Source organism: Telmatherina bonti, assembly GCF_933228915.1.
Source record: "Telmatherina bonti genome assembly, chromosome: 13".
In the NCBI taxonomy this organism is placed as follows: domain Eukaryota; kingdom Metazoa; phylum Chordata; class Actinopteri; order Atheriniformes; family Telmatherinidae; genus Telmatherina; species Telmatherina bonti.
In genome coordinates this window covers 7,157,889-7,172,179 of record NC_136611.1, presented here as the reverse complement: position 1 = coordinate 7,172,179, position 14,291 = coordinate 7,157,889, and the positions used below count along the sequence as shown (strand labels likewise).

The 14,291-nt window shown below is 40.1% G+C and overlaps 1 protein-coding gene across 1 annotated transcript in view; it reads left to right on the top strand.

The window, feature by feature from the left end:
* smarca2 (SWI/SNF related BAF chromatin remodeling complex subunit ATPase 2) overlaps positions 1–13,010 on the top strand; it is a 71,033-nt gene extending 58,023 nt beyond the window's left edge. Inside the window, exons 30-34 of the mRNA XM_079251131.1 lie at positions 2,130–2,235; positions 3,324–3,425; positions 3,696–3,825; positions 4,703–4,836; positions 10,163–13,010. Coding sequence (XP_079107257.1) covers positions 2,130–2,235; positions 3,324–3,425; positions 3,696–3,825; positions 4,703–4,836; positions 10,163–10,198 — 508 coding nt within the window. The 3' untranslated portion in view covers positions 10,199–13,010. The remainder of the gene's footprint in view (positions 1–2,129; positions 2,236–3,323; positions 3,426–3,695; positions 3,826–4,702; positions 4,837–10,162) is intronic.
* The last annotated feature ends 1,281 nt before the right edge of the window (positions 13,011–14,291 follow it).

Sequence of the window (14,291 nt, the reverse complement as noted above, 5' to 3'; positions counted from 1 at the left end):
GTGTGTTTCTCGCTCTCCGTCCAGTCTGTGTGGTCCTCATGACTCATTATTTTCCCAGTTTACATGCTGCATTTCCAGGAGTGTGGCTAACAAGTATGTCTCTCAGTATATTGTATATACACTACTCACAAAAAGTTAGGGATATTTGGCTTTCAGGTGAAATCTATGGAAAATGCAATATGTTCATGCTACAGTGATATAATATCATAAAAGTAAGACATTTAAGTAGAAGGATGCACTACTGATTTCCTCATCTCAAAAAATCCATTCAACACAAAAGGTAGCAACAATGGTAGTTACACCACAACAAAAAATTTGAACGTCTCAATATCTGGTCATGTGCCCTTGAGCATCGATTACAGCTTGACAACGACGTCTCATGCTGTTCACAAGGCAACTTATTGCCTGCTGAGGCATGGCATCCCACTCTTCTTGAAGGGCAGCCCTCAGGTCATTGAGGTTCTGGGGTGCAGGGTTTCGAGCCTCTACACGACGGCTCAGCTGATCCCACAGGTTTTCAATGGGATTCAGGTCTGGAGAGAGTGCAGGCCATTCCATTTGAGGTACACCAGTCTCCAACAGCCGTTCCCTGATGATGCGGCCTCGATGAGCAGGAGCATTGTCGTCCATGAAGATGAAATTAGGCCTGTGCTGTTCATGTAGGGGCACAATCACTGGATTAATGATGTTATTCAGGTAGTATGGGCTTGTCACTGTACCATTCACAAAGTGTAGGGCAGTTCTGTACCAAGTGGACACCCCTGCCCACACTGTAACACCGCCACCACCAAAAGCTCGCCTGGTGACAACAGTGGCTGATGCATAGCACTCTCCCTGACGTCTCCAACATCGTTGCCGGCCATCATTTCTGCTCAGTGGGAATCGACTTTCATCAGAGAACAGCACTGAGGCCCACTGGTTCCTCGTCCAGCGTAAATGCTCCCTGGCCCATGCAAGACGATGATGCCTGTGCCTGGTGGTGTGGTCAGGTACCCGTGCAGGTCGTCTAGCACGCAGACCACGCTGATGGAAACGGTTTGGAATGGTCTGACGTGACACTTGGGTGCCTCTCACCTCTCTTAAACATGCCTGGAGTTGAGTGGCATTCATCATCCGGTTTCTCAGGGCAGCGTTCACAATGTAGCGGTCATCAGCACGGGATGTGGCCAAAGGACGTCCACTTCTAGGCCTTTCTGTGACTCTTCCAGTCTCTCCATATCTCTGTTGCAACCTGCTGATGACACTCTGTGACACTCCAAGCTCAGTGGCCACTTCTGTCTGAGAACGTCCTGTTTGAAGCATCGCAATGGCAAGGGACTGTTGTTCCATTGTTAGGTGTCGTCTTGGTCTCATGATGTCAAAATGTGAACAGCATGATGAGGACAACTGTTTAAACACCAGCTCTAATTGAACCAGGACATTTATTGGTCAATTCAAGGATCACACACCTGCCGTGATTTTTGCCGTTAAGCTCCTTGTTAGAGAACAGCAACTTGTGCAAAATTTATTGAAACATTTAACAGTTGGACATGTGCATTTAAAAGCTTAGAGAAGATCACATTAAGTTCACCTGAACAGGTTTGAATGCATTTTAGGCTTGTTGTGAAATTTCACCCAAAAGCTGAATATCCCTAACTTTTTGTGAATAGTGTAGATGTTTCAAAAACATTGTAGATGGTTCTGCATCCTCCCAAAATGGCCACAAAAGTGGCTCAATATTTCTAAAACTCACCAATTTACCAGGACAAAGATTAATATTATAGTCTAATAAAATAGTACTTGTACAGTCTTTGTTTTCTTTATTTGCATCACTGGCCTGTTCTGTTGTATAACGTTGACACATTTATGCAGCTGTACTGTGTATTTACTCAAAGTGACCATTTTATACCTTTCCACTTTCCCTTTTCCACGTTGTACTGGAATTTTGCCACAGTTCCCCAAAAGGAGGGAGAGAAGCTGATCTTTCCTTGGGAAGTGGAGGTGTGGTTTATGCAGTTTATCCTGCTAAATGTCTCTCCATCCTGCATACTGGACCTTTAGAAAGGAGTTTCAATCTGTTCTCTGTAACCTGATGAAGTGTGAATGCCTTTCTGTAAAACTGGATAAATGTAGAATTATTGTGTTTGCAGGTCTGGAAGACAACTCAGCGAAGTCTTTGTCCAGCTTCCATCCAGAAAGGAACTCCCTGAATATTACGAGCTGATTAGAAAACCGGTGGATTTCAAGAAGATCAAGGTTTGTTCAGCAAGATGACCCAGAAATGAGTGTAAACGAGGGATAAGATGATGATAATAATGAACAATATGATAAAAAATGTTCTTCAGGTCTTTATGTAAAACTAATCCAAAGCAACAACTTTTTGCGTCCAGGGTCTCATTTGACAGCTGTTTTTTTGCTTTACGCCATTGTGTCACACACTGACGAGCTAAAGCTAAGTCACGTTGTTAACCGGCTAAAAGTCGTGGTTGTTCTATGTTCTTCTGACTTGAAGCGGGAGATTTGGCACCTGTCAATCAAAGGGACACGCCCCCTAAATATGCTGAATTTTGAGATTAAATTACTTTTAAACGGGCGAGTTAGAAAACAATTCACTCCCCCCACAGTTGTCATGAAGGTAAACCTGACCTATTAAACCTAAAATGGATTTTTGAACCAGGCTGTAAACATGTTTATTTGTGCTGTAAACATGTTTATTTCTGCTGTGAAGTTGGTCTTTTTAACATGGGAGTCTATGGGGATTCGCTCTGTTTTGCAGCCCCTAGTGGATGAAGGGGGAACTGCAGTTTTGGGCACTTCTGCGTAGGCTTTACTTTTAACCGCTGGAGGTTGCCGCTTGGTGACAACATACCAGACAGATGCTGAATCTGCCTCCTGAGCGGGGTGATACAGCATCAGCATTTTAACCTGGAAAACAACTCAAAGCTGATAAACTCAGTGCAGTCAGAGCTCTTTCCACAGCTCTTATCTCAGTTTTGTCACGTTGACACGATATTAAATCATCAGTAGAACTCCATGGTTGACATGATGGTGTAAAACCTTTGTACAGATGGTTGTGGAGTTTGCTTGAGCTGATGTAAGTTTTAAGTTGTGATATATGATGAAATGTTGCCTTTGTATCTGTCTAGCTGTTGCCCCCTCCCTGGTGTTTACAGCCTGGGAACGCTCTGACTCCAGTCTACCTCTGGACCTCACGATGATGAACAACGATACCCAACCCCTAAAATAAATAAACAATAAAACCTTGACTTGTGCTTTCTCTGATGGTGTTTCACAGAGCATGATTCAGGCTGTTGCTCAAGGCTGCTGCTGTTTGTATTTTTCAGGAGCGCGTGAGAAATCATAAGTACAGGAATGTGGGAGACCTGGAGAAGGACGTGATGCTCCTCTGTCAAAATGCACAAACCTTCAACTTGGAGGGTTCCCAGGTTAGAAACTCTTATTTTCTTCCTTTTATTAATCCCACTGTTTCTTTTTTTCTTTGTACCTGCTTGTGTTCAGTCTGCAGGTATCTCAAGGTCTGTAGGTAAGCCGTGTTATTTGAGATGCATAATCCTGCAGGCATATTTCCTACATGTATTATTTATGTCTTTGACCCGTCTGCTTTATTCTGATGGCGTTTTTATCAGTTATTCTGTCTGTTTCATTGTTCCCTCCCGCTGCTCTCGGTGTAACTAACCGTCTTATTATTTCCTCAGATATACGAGGACTCCATTGTTCTTCAGTCTGTATTCAAGAGTGCCAGACAGAAGATTGCCAAGGACGAAGACAGTGATGATGACAGTGATGAAGATGACGACGATGACGACTATGAGTCAGAGGCTGAGGGTACGACGCACACGCTCGTGCACACTGTCAACCTTGTGTCATCTCGTTACAATTCTGCGCTGGAAGGCCAGACAGCGCTGCTCATGTTTTATAACTCACTTCCGTTTCCATTCGCAGCTACTTTGTTGCTTTTAAACTGAAGCACAGGAAAAATAACCTGACGGAGTGGAATAAAACATTTCCTGCGTGTGAACTGGGGGAAAACTGTCACTAAGGGTCACCTCAGTATCAGTTTGGATATTTATCTATGTCTATTCTTTTATAGTATTTTAGAAAAAGGGCCACTCGGGTACCGTCCCTGTTGTGTGAGGGTTGACGGCCGGGCAGACTAAAGGCTCGCGGCACCGGCTGGCTGAACTATCTGCTACAACTAATGAGCTTCTCCTTCTTTCTCCTGATCGTTTCTGCCGGACTCACCACAACAGTAAAGTTCTGGATCAATCAGAATAACTTCTGTTGTGTTGGGAAGTTGTCCGAATCCGTATAACTTTCATGGTGGTGAATATGAAACAAGGAAACTGGGTGCCCTGCATGAAAACTGGATTAGATGATGGTGCTTTACAGTAATTCTGGTAATTATTTGCACTTGTTGATGCTAAGCTACTTGTGTTGGGTCTACTGATGAAAACATGGAGCGAACCAGCAAACATTTAAACACATTCATTCACCAGTGATGCTGACAAGGACACAATAATAGATTAATTGGATTAAAGTGGATTTCAAGCTGTCAGCCCTTCAATAATTGGATGATCTGCTCTAAAAGGGCTCCTAAAAATTTGTATCTAAGGACAAATTGATTTTGCTCGACTTGGTATTGATGTAACTGTATGTGGACAGATTAACACCGGCGCTCCTGTTTCCTGCTTCTTTCATTCAGCCAAGTCTGTTCGGGTGAAGATCAAGCTGGGACGGGAGGCACGCGGCCACGACAAAGGCAAGAAGAGGCAGAGCCGGGGTAAAGCCAAGCCGGTGGTCAGCGACGACGACAGTGACGAGGACCAGGATGAAAACGTAGGTCTACGTACGAATCGGCAGATCATTATCTCCTTAAACACGGTTTCCTCTCAAGTCGACTTGTTTTGGGCAGGATGTGCATTTTTTCCTTCATCAATAGCTTATTACTGACATAAGTACCGGAGTCAAGCGTCTTTTTAATTAGATAAAGGTGAGTAACCATGGCAACATATATTTTTTGCAAAGATTTAGGACTGGAGGAGGAAGTTAGAAGCTGCTCGACAGTATTTGCTGAGGAGGAGGACCAGCTTGAATTTATTGTTAGTCCCACCCCTGGTGTTAAAAGGATAATTGTAACCCCTGGAAACTGCTGCTCTATGTCACAATGCCAGGTGAAATGGACCATTTGTTGGATGTATCTGAAGATCTGGGCCAAGTCAAACATGTTTCTGCAAAAATATTTCCACAAAAACCTTCTAAAAAGAGATTTTTTCAGAAGCTGCAGGTTTTCTTTCATGTCGATGTATTTCTGAAGCATGAACTGTAGTAGTACCTCTAAAAGGACTTCCGAATTTTTCTCCACTGTTCTGAAGGAAACAAAGGAAAAACACAGCTTTTATCTTCTGCCTGGACAAATAACACACTGCATGTGCCCGCCGTGGTCCCTGCAATCACTCTGCTGTCGATTATCAGCTTGGTCACAGCTGAGAAGCCAAAGACTGGGATGTTATTGCCTTTAAACTGTCTGCAGAGGAAGAAGTCACAGAATATCTCAGAAAATACCAAAAAAAAAACAAAAACACTTTGGACAAAGTTCAGAAAACGAATGTTGATGTGATTAATTTGTTCATTCAGTCCAACAGGGCACAGGCCAAATATGTGCCAGGTGGTCACAGTGTCTCATTTGACGGAATTGATCTAGAATGATGAGCAAAAGAATTGATGGAATAGTTGTTTACGCTTCACATTGACAGCAAAGTGAGTTCAAGTCAGTGTCAGGGATCCGAAAATCAATCTGTTGGAGGAATCTCCACGGTTACTTTTATCAGCTCAGTGTGCCGCCTCAGTCTGTTTTCTCCAACTAAAACCAGTTCACATGTCGGCATATTCCTGGCCTCCCATCATCATGCCGTGGTCCATCACCCACTCAAGTATTTGTGTGGAGGATGAGCGAGGAAGTGAGCATTTAACAAAATAAGACGTCTTCAGCGCCGTCTTTGAAATGCTTCTCCTGAAATGCCAGATCTCATGAAAGTGAACTTTTTTTAGCTTTTGTGTGAACATTTTATACCGGTTTCGTTCTGCAACCACAAGGTCTTGTAGTGACCTGGTGGAGTCATTGTGTCGGGAACACTTGTGAGATTTAAATCATGTAAAAATATGAGATAAGATCTGATGAGGCGACGTCCTTTTTTGTACCATAGCCTGAGAAACTCTGGTGTTACAGTCCTAATATAATATTGGTACTTATGATGATAATAATAATAATAATAATGATAATCATAATTATAATAATAATGTTAATAATAAAAATATTATTAGTAAAAATATAAACAGCTCAGTTTATACAGTAGACAATCAGAATAAAAAAAGTATGAAAGAAAAAATATTTCGCAAGAGAGTTTACTGTATAAAATTCCAATAATAGGATAAAAAAAATAATAATGAAACAGCAAGAATCCAATATCAGACTAAAAATAGATTTTTTTAATTACAACAAAAATTAGAAATGTTAATCAGAAAATTAATGCAATCAATTACAGACTTGGTAATAAATTAATTCTGGAGTAAACAACGAGGAGCCGTGCATTACACAATTTTAATGCACGACGCAGAGTCTAGGACACTGGTGGAGTCGTACTGTTCTGGTCTGATGAAAACCGGGTCCTGCGGCATTGATTGACAGAAGCCAAAGGGATTGATTAGCCTCTGATTGGAGAGTCGGCAGATTGATGTGGGCTTTTCTTTTTGCTTCCAGCTGAAGTTCTCTGATTGGCTTTTTTTCCCCTCTGAATTCTTTTCATCTGCTCCATCCTCGACGGTTTACCGGCTAAGCTCTGGTTGATTGATATTCTGTGAATTAACTAGTAATTAGTTTTTGTGTGGTCTGTCAATATAACAAGCTAATTTAAATATGTTAATTACAGAAAAGTTAATGAGATTAATTTTAATCTCTTGACAGCCACAGTTCATTATTTAAATCTGAATTTTTGTCTATTTAAATCCAGGATTTGTTTTGTTTAATCTTTTTACCATTTTTTAATCCCTAACTTAGAAGGATCATTCATAACAGTTATTGATAGACAGCGCAGTAGCCAAAAGTTTCCAAAAACACTTTATCAATGATTTTTATGTGTGCAGGCCTGACGGGGGATTTTCAGGCCAGAAAAGCATCTTAAATAAAGGGTATCCTGCAGCAGCTTCTCTGATTGAAACATAATTGCACCATGTTACATTCCAGCTAAACTTATTTCAAGCTGTAGTTATTTATTTATTTATTATTTAATCAGGTCAGCAGTAGCTGGAACACATTTTGTCAGGTCCAGTTTGCTTGTACCTGGTTTTAACCACCTTGTCCTGCTGAACTGCCTTAATTCATCATGTCACAGATCCAACATGGTGGAAACATTCCTCAGAGATTTCACACATCTGCTGCACATCATGATGAGAATCTCCCAAAGCTGCTCTGCTGGATGTAGATCTGGTGACTGTGGAGGCCGTTGGAGGACAGTGAACTCATCGTCATGGTGGAGATGATGTGAGCTTTGTGACATGGTGCATCATCCTGCTGGAAGTTTCCATCAGAAGATGCTACACTGTGCTCAGAAAGGGATGGACATGTTGGTGCTGAGGGGCTCAAAGTGAGGCTAGAAAATATCCCCCACACCATTACACCAACAGCAGGATGGATCCAGAGTCTGTGTGGATTGTAGCCTCAGTTTCCTGTTCTTACTGACAGGAGGGAACCCGCTGTGGTCTTCTGCTGCTGGAGACCATCTGCTTCCAGGCTGGACGTGAGATTTTGTTCTAATTAACTTGTTTGTTTGAAAACTCCAATGGATCAGCAGTTTCTGAACTACTCAGACCAACAACATGCCACATTCAAAGTCATTAAAATCCTCTTCTTCCTCACTCTGATGCTCAGTTGGAACGTCAGCAGGTCGTCTAAACCAGAGATCCTCATTTCTGGTCCTCAAAGCCCACTATCCTGCTGGTTTTACATGTTTCCCTGCTGCAATACACCTGACTCAAATAGCAGAGATCTTATTGACTAGAATCCGGTGTGTTGCAGCAGGGAAACATCTAATACCTGCAGGATAGGGGACGTTAAGGAGTCTGGATCTGCACGACATGGAGTTGCTGCCATGTGATTGGCTGGTTAGATATTTGTGTTTGTGGCTTTTACAGGTGGACCTGATGAAGAGGCTGGTGTGTGTGTGTGTGTGTGTGTGTGTGTGTGCGTGCGTGCGTGCGTGTGTGACCTTACCCGAGTTATCAGCTTTTAAAGCTGATGTTGAAGTGGAACATGTGCCTGAGAATCCACCATGACATGTTTAGCTTGGCTGTGGGGTCATGTCGCTCATCACGGGTTCAGTTTAAAAAAAAAAAAAAAAAAGCCAGATTTCAGCTTCAAACCACAAAATGTTCTTAAAACAGAGAAACAAACGCGTCACATTGATTCCAGCTGAATCTTTTAGACTCCTGAGGTGAAACTGTCTGGATCTGTTTCCCACAGGGACGTTTCAGTTTCTCCTTTTGTTGATAAGAACAAGGAAAAAACTTTTCGCCTCGTCACTTTGGGGTATAGAACAGACTGATAGTAGAAATGGTTTTTTTCTTTTATTTTGTACAAAGGCTGCAAGAAAACAAGACGTGAAAATAGGTTTAGACATATAATGAAATCACAGTGTTGCCTACGGTGGCTAAATCACTTTAATACAAGCAGAGAACGTGGTTTGTTTTTTGTTTTTTTTTATATTTTCTTTATTTTTTACCGTCATGTTGATCAGTGGGAAGACAGCGGGGGTCGGATGTCGCAGTCTGACATGTTGCAGCAAAGGCCAACTCTTCCCATCACGTTCTGTAGACGTCCCCTCCCAGGACCAGAAAGTTAGCAGTAAAACAACAGCAGGACCTTCATGTTCAGGAACTTGGTCCGGTTCGGACCAGTTCGGAGGTTTTAGAACCCTTCAGCTAATTCAGATGAGCGTTTCTCTTCTTCTTTCCCATTTTACAACTTGTGTTACTTCCATAAAGTTCAGGATGTGACTGATTAGATTGCTGAAAGCAGAAGTTTCAAACTCTGGCCCCCAGTGTTATTATATTTGGCCCTCAGTGAGGCAGAACTAAGGTAGTACTGGAGCTGCTCCACCAGTACTATACAGCACATGTACTGCTAATGTTACAAACCCCGGAGCTCCAGTGGTGGTTCGGTGCGTCAATCAGGACAGGACATCCTCTTCTGTTGTCATAGCAACGTAACGCCACTGCAGCAGACATGGCGAAATAAGCCCAGCCCCTCGATGAGGGGGTGTTTGGGGAAAAACTGTACCATGAAAATTTTGGCTTGTGAGCCCAGAAAAAAAAAAAAGAAAAAGCATTTCAAGGGAGAGCCTGAGCTGGATGCACATGTGATTTTGCCTCCAATCAAAGAGGTTTTATTGTCATATCTGGAAGATTTTTTTCATAAATATCAATATCGGCCTGCGAGTTTGTCCAGTTTTAGTTTTTATCCCTCTTTATATTTAAGTTTGACGCTCCTGGTTTAAAGTATTTGTGGTATTGGGAGGGATCATTTCGACAGCCGCAGCCAAACACAGATGTGTACTAAATGTTAAACATTGAAAAGCTCCTGCAACATAATGTGGGACACATTTCAATATCAAGATGATGAAGATCCCACTGGGTAAAAAAAAATTAAAATGCATTGCTCCAGCTAGTGATCATTACTACCGATTCGTCCCACTTATCGCTCAACGTGGTCCTGAATGTAAAGCTGATATAAAACACACATTTCAGTGTAATTCAAAGCTACAGTCAGTTCTTTTTTTTTGTTTATTTATTAATGAAATCCTCCCGCTTGCCTCTTGAGTGTAAGTAGTCAGCTCGCCGTACCTCATCGTGGTGGTGCATGTCGTCGTCGTCATGGCAGCAGTGATGCTGAACTACAAGATGTGTGAAGGCCGATTTGGCTGAGCTGTTTACATTAACCTTCAGAGCAGCCAGAAGCCTTGTAACTCTGAATATAAATGCTGGGAGTGTTAAGCTAGCTCTGTCTGACCTTGTTGTTGCAGTTTCATCAAAGTAAACCTCAACCACACGCCTCCGTCCTCGTCTTGTCTTTAAATCTCATTTTTTGATGTTTTCATGTCTCCTCCTACAGGATCAATCAGACAAGAGCAAAAGTGATGACGACTGAGGAAGAGGAAGCAATTCTGCCATGATTAAAACAGAAGAACGGTATCTTCCATCGCTGTTGTTCAGGTTCATCTTCTGTAGATTTAATTTGATTTTATTTGGCTTCTTTTTCAGTCTGTAGTGCATCATCCTCTCTCACCAGCTTTTAAACCTATTACTAATAAACCAATAACATGCAGCAATACCAGTCAGCTGATATTCATGTTTTTAAGACAGTTTTGTAGTATATTTTTTAACTCTGTGCTTAAAGTAAAAAAGAAAAAAAAGAACAAAAAAAAATACTTTTAAAAATACATTTTTTTCTTTACGTGCTTCTTTGTATTCGCTTGCTTGCACTGTTAAAAGTTCCTCATCAAAACTTTTTAAATATAAACAAAAAATGCATCTAAGCAAAGACATTCATCTTCATTTGGGGTCAGAGACTTAAAAAATAAGGCAATCAAGTTTTTTTTTTGTTTTATTTCAGTGTTTAATCTTGTGCTGTGCCAAATGTTTGAATGTTTATGGTGTTATAATAATTTGTAATGTTAACCCCCTTCCACACGCAGCAACTAGCCCTCCACAAGGTGGTGAAACTAAATCTAAAATATAAAAATGCAATTATTTGAATAATTATTTCGCTGTTGTAGCAGGTGCCATATGAACTGATAATCATTTTTTATTAATTATAACAATATAATAGCTGTAATTAGACCCACAATTTTTAACATAAACTTGTCTTCGATATTGATTACAATTATTTTGTTACATTTTTCCATTAACAGCTCGAATAAAACAACAAATAAATTTAGATAAATTTCATACAAGTTAAGTGTTATTTCATTGCATTTCATTCCTTCTGCTATTGTCTTTACTTGTATGGATTTATACTTTGAACCAGGAGTGGGGAGCTTTGGTCCTGGTCCTGAAGGTTTTCCAAGCCTCCCTGTTCTAACACATCAGATTCATATGGATGAATCTGGAGAAGCTGATTGATCGATTGGATTAGAATCAGGTGTGCTGGAGTGTGGATGCATGGAAAACCTGCAGGATTCCAGTCTTTGTGAACCAGGGTTTCCCACCTCTGCGTCAAATAGAACAAGCACCAAAATCTTGGAGTGCTTTGGTATCCATTGAAAGAAAAGAGGAGAATTTAGCAAGTTGTTGTAGAGAACTTAATAGATTAGCATCAAAACACAATCTAAAAGTCTAATAACGGCTCAATATACCATTCATTTCTTCACTATGAGGTGTATGTGTATAATTAAAATCTTATGAGGCATATAAAATGTTAGGGACTCACTGAAAATAAAGACCAAGTACTAATCTTGTCATTAAAAATGACAATTTTAATATGGTGATGACCACAGCGAACAGCAGAAACACATTAAAACTTACCGGGTCATATTACTCCACTGGGTTAAGGCTCGACCGTGTGTGCTTAACATAAACATAAAAATTCACGAAACAAGTGCATGACGGAACCTAACATGACTAACAATAATATGACATAAAAAATAACATGAATAAACATTACATAACATGACTAAGCATAATATGACATGATAAAACATGACTATACATGACTAGACATAACATGACTAAGCATGATATGACATGATAAAACATAACATGACTATACATGACTAGACATAACATGACTAAGCATGATATGACATGATAAAACATGACTAAGCATAATATGACAACGTGACAAAGAACATGACTAAGCATAATATGACATGGCAAACTATGACAAGACACGACTAAATATGATATGACAACGTGACAAAGAATAACATGACTAGACATAACATGACTAAGCAAAATGACAACGTGACAAAACATAACTAAATACAATCATTAACAAAACATAACAATAACATAACAATTGATTCAGAGTAGAAATTATCCTTATTAACTAACTGTGAATTAGACTTGTTTGCTGAATATTGATCAGTTGTCTTTAATAAATATAAAATCTACTCTTAAATTCAGACAAACTAAAACCTCTAACCTCCAAAATTCTGCATTGAGTAGCTGATAACGTTAGATGTAGCTTCATCTGCTAACTAGCAATGGCCATGAAATGAAATGAAATGAAAAAGCATTTGTTTCAAGCTGTAAAGGTACGTTTTAGCCAGCAGACACCAAACAGCTGCGGCGAGCTACACAGGAAATATCTAAACTTTTCCTACCAGCTGCTGTTTGATTTGAGGCGGCCATAAATGCCCAATGATTTGCAAACTGCCTTTTTAATAAAAATGTTACCCATACGTCACTCAGATTTCACGTTGTTTTCAAGAAATGACCATCTGTCATGTATTCTTTCTTGTAACCTTTTAGAAAACTTGTCTTGTATACTTGTCGACATGATTTGCTCAAGTGCTTTGATCATTTTAAGGACGGCACCGGTGTTCAGCGTACTCTTTCTGCAGACAGCTCATCAACAGGAAAACATCTCGACCTGACCAGTAAAACCAGCATCAGGCATAGCAGGAAACTTTGCAAAACGTCGTGCAGCTGGTTTTAAAGATGCCTCATAGTAAACAGTGTTTTGAGATTAAAGTCTGATTGGAATGACATTACATTTAACGGTATGTTTTTACCAGTGTATTGAGTTATGCATTGAGATTAAGCTGTTTGTGTTTCCTTTTATTGATTTTTGTGTCCGTAGCATGAACTCTTAGTACTCTGTGCACATGCACATATATCCTTTTGGTTTGTGTAACGTGCTGGCCGTTTCTCCGCAAGTCTGACTTAACCTTGCTTTCTTTGCACAGTCTCTTTGTGGTTGTATTTCATACCCCGGGGAAAATAAATATCACTGATTTTCAGCACAGAAATGGTTTGTTTCATTATTTATTCGTCTGCTATCAGTTATGCTTTCTTACTGAATAAATGTGAATGCAAGTTAAATTAGGAAACCTTCAAAGACTCAGATTTTATTTATTCTTCCTGCTTTAAATAGTTGTATTTTGTTTTTTTTTAAACAATTCTGTGAAAAACTCCTCGCAGTTTTCCAAGTAACGCTTCCAGGCATTTTGACTGATTCTGTTGAATTTAATTAATTTCTTTTCTAAATTCTGTTATTTTTTAGTCTCATTAGTTTTTATCTCACACTGACGTTTATGATGACAACTTATTTCAGTGCATTTCAATGCTTTATTTATTATTTGGTGAAACATTTAGCAGCAACAGTCCAAAGTTTTCTCTGGAATCGTCTTTATTTTGGCAAAAACTTCGAAGCTCAGCATGAAATGGTGAATTTCTTTAGGTTTTTCTGGCTTCCAGCCAGTGGAGACAGTTTCCCCGATACCCCGTATTTTAGGCTGTACGCTACAGATTTTTTCTTTTCGTAAACCTGATCACTCTGGATACGGTGGAAAAGTTTAAAAGCAGCATCCGTACTTCACTCTGGCCTGAAAAGTCACATGAAAGTGCTTGAAAATAAATAATTTCTCAGCAAAAAGCTGCTTTGACCATCTATATGTGAGGTGTCACTATGGAAACGTGAGACTTATAAAAAAATTTTTTTATATATATATATATATATATATACATACATAATGTGTGTGTGTGTATAAAAGATATGTTTTCTACATGAAGTGAACATCTCAAAGCTTAATGTACTTCAGATCATTCCCTTCATCTGAACCGTGTGTTCTGACTCGTTAGTGGGATTTAACACAGGAGTGTGATGATGATGTGGCTGGTCACCACCTTGTTCAGGTTTTCCAATATAAAGACTTTTAATAGTTTGTCAATCAGTTCTACAGGATGCCTTAGATTACTTTCATTTGCTCTCATCACAAAGACAAAAGCTTTTCCACTTAAAGCAAGAAGCCCTGCAGTGAGTCGAAAGAGGTAAAAGGTCACCACGAGGAGCCAAAAGGGTTCCGACTCTATCAGAATATTTACAGCAGCTGCTACTCAGAGATGTCTCCAAGATCTGAATAAAACCATAAAATCTACACATGAATAAAAGATGTAAAATCCACAGAGATACTAGAAACTGCTGCACACAAGCCGCTGTGCGCTCGGCTCTAGTCCTTGGTCATGAGCTCTGACGGTGCAACATGTCAGGGCGGTGTGGATGTTGATGTGTCCCTCCC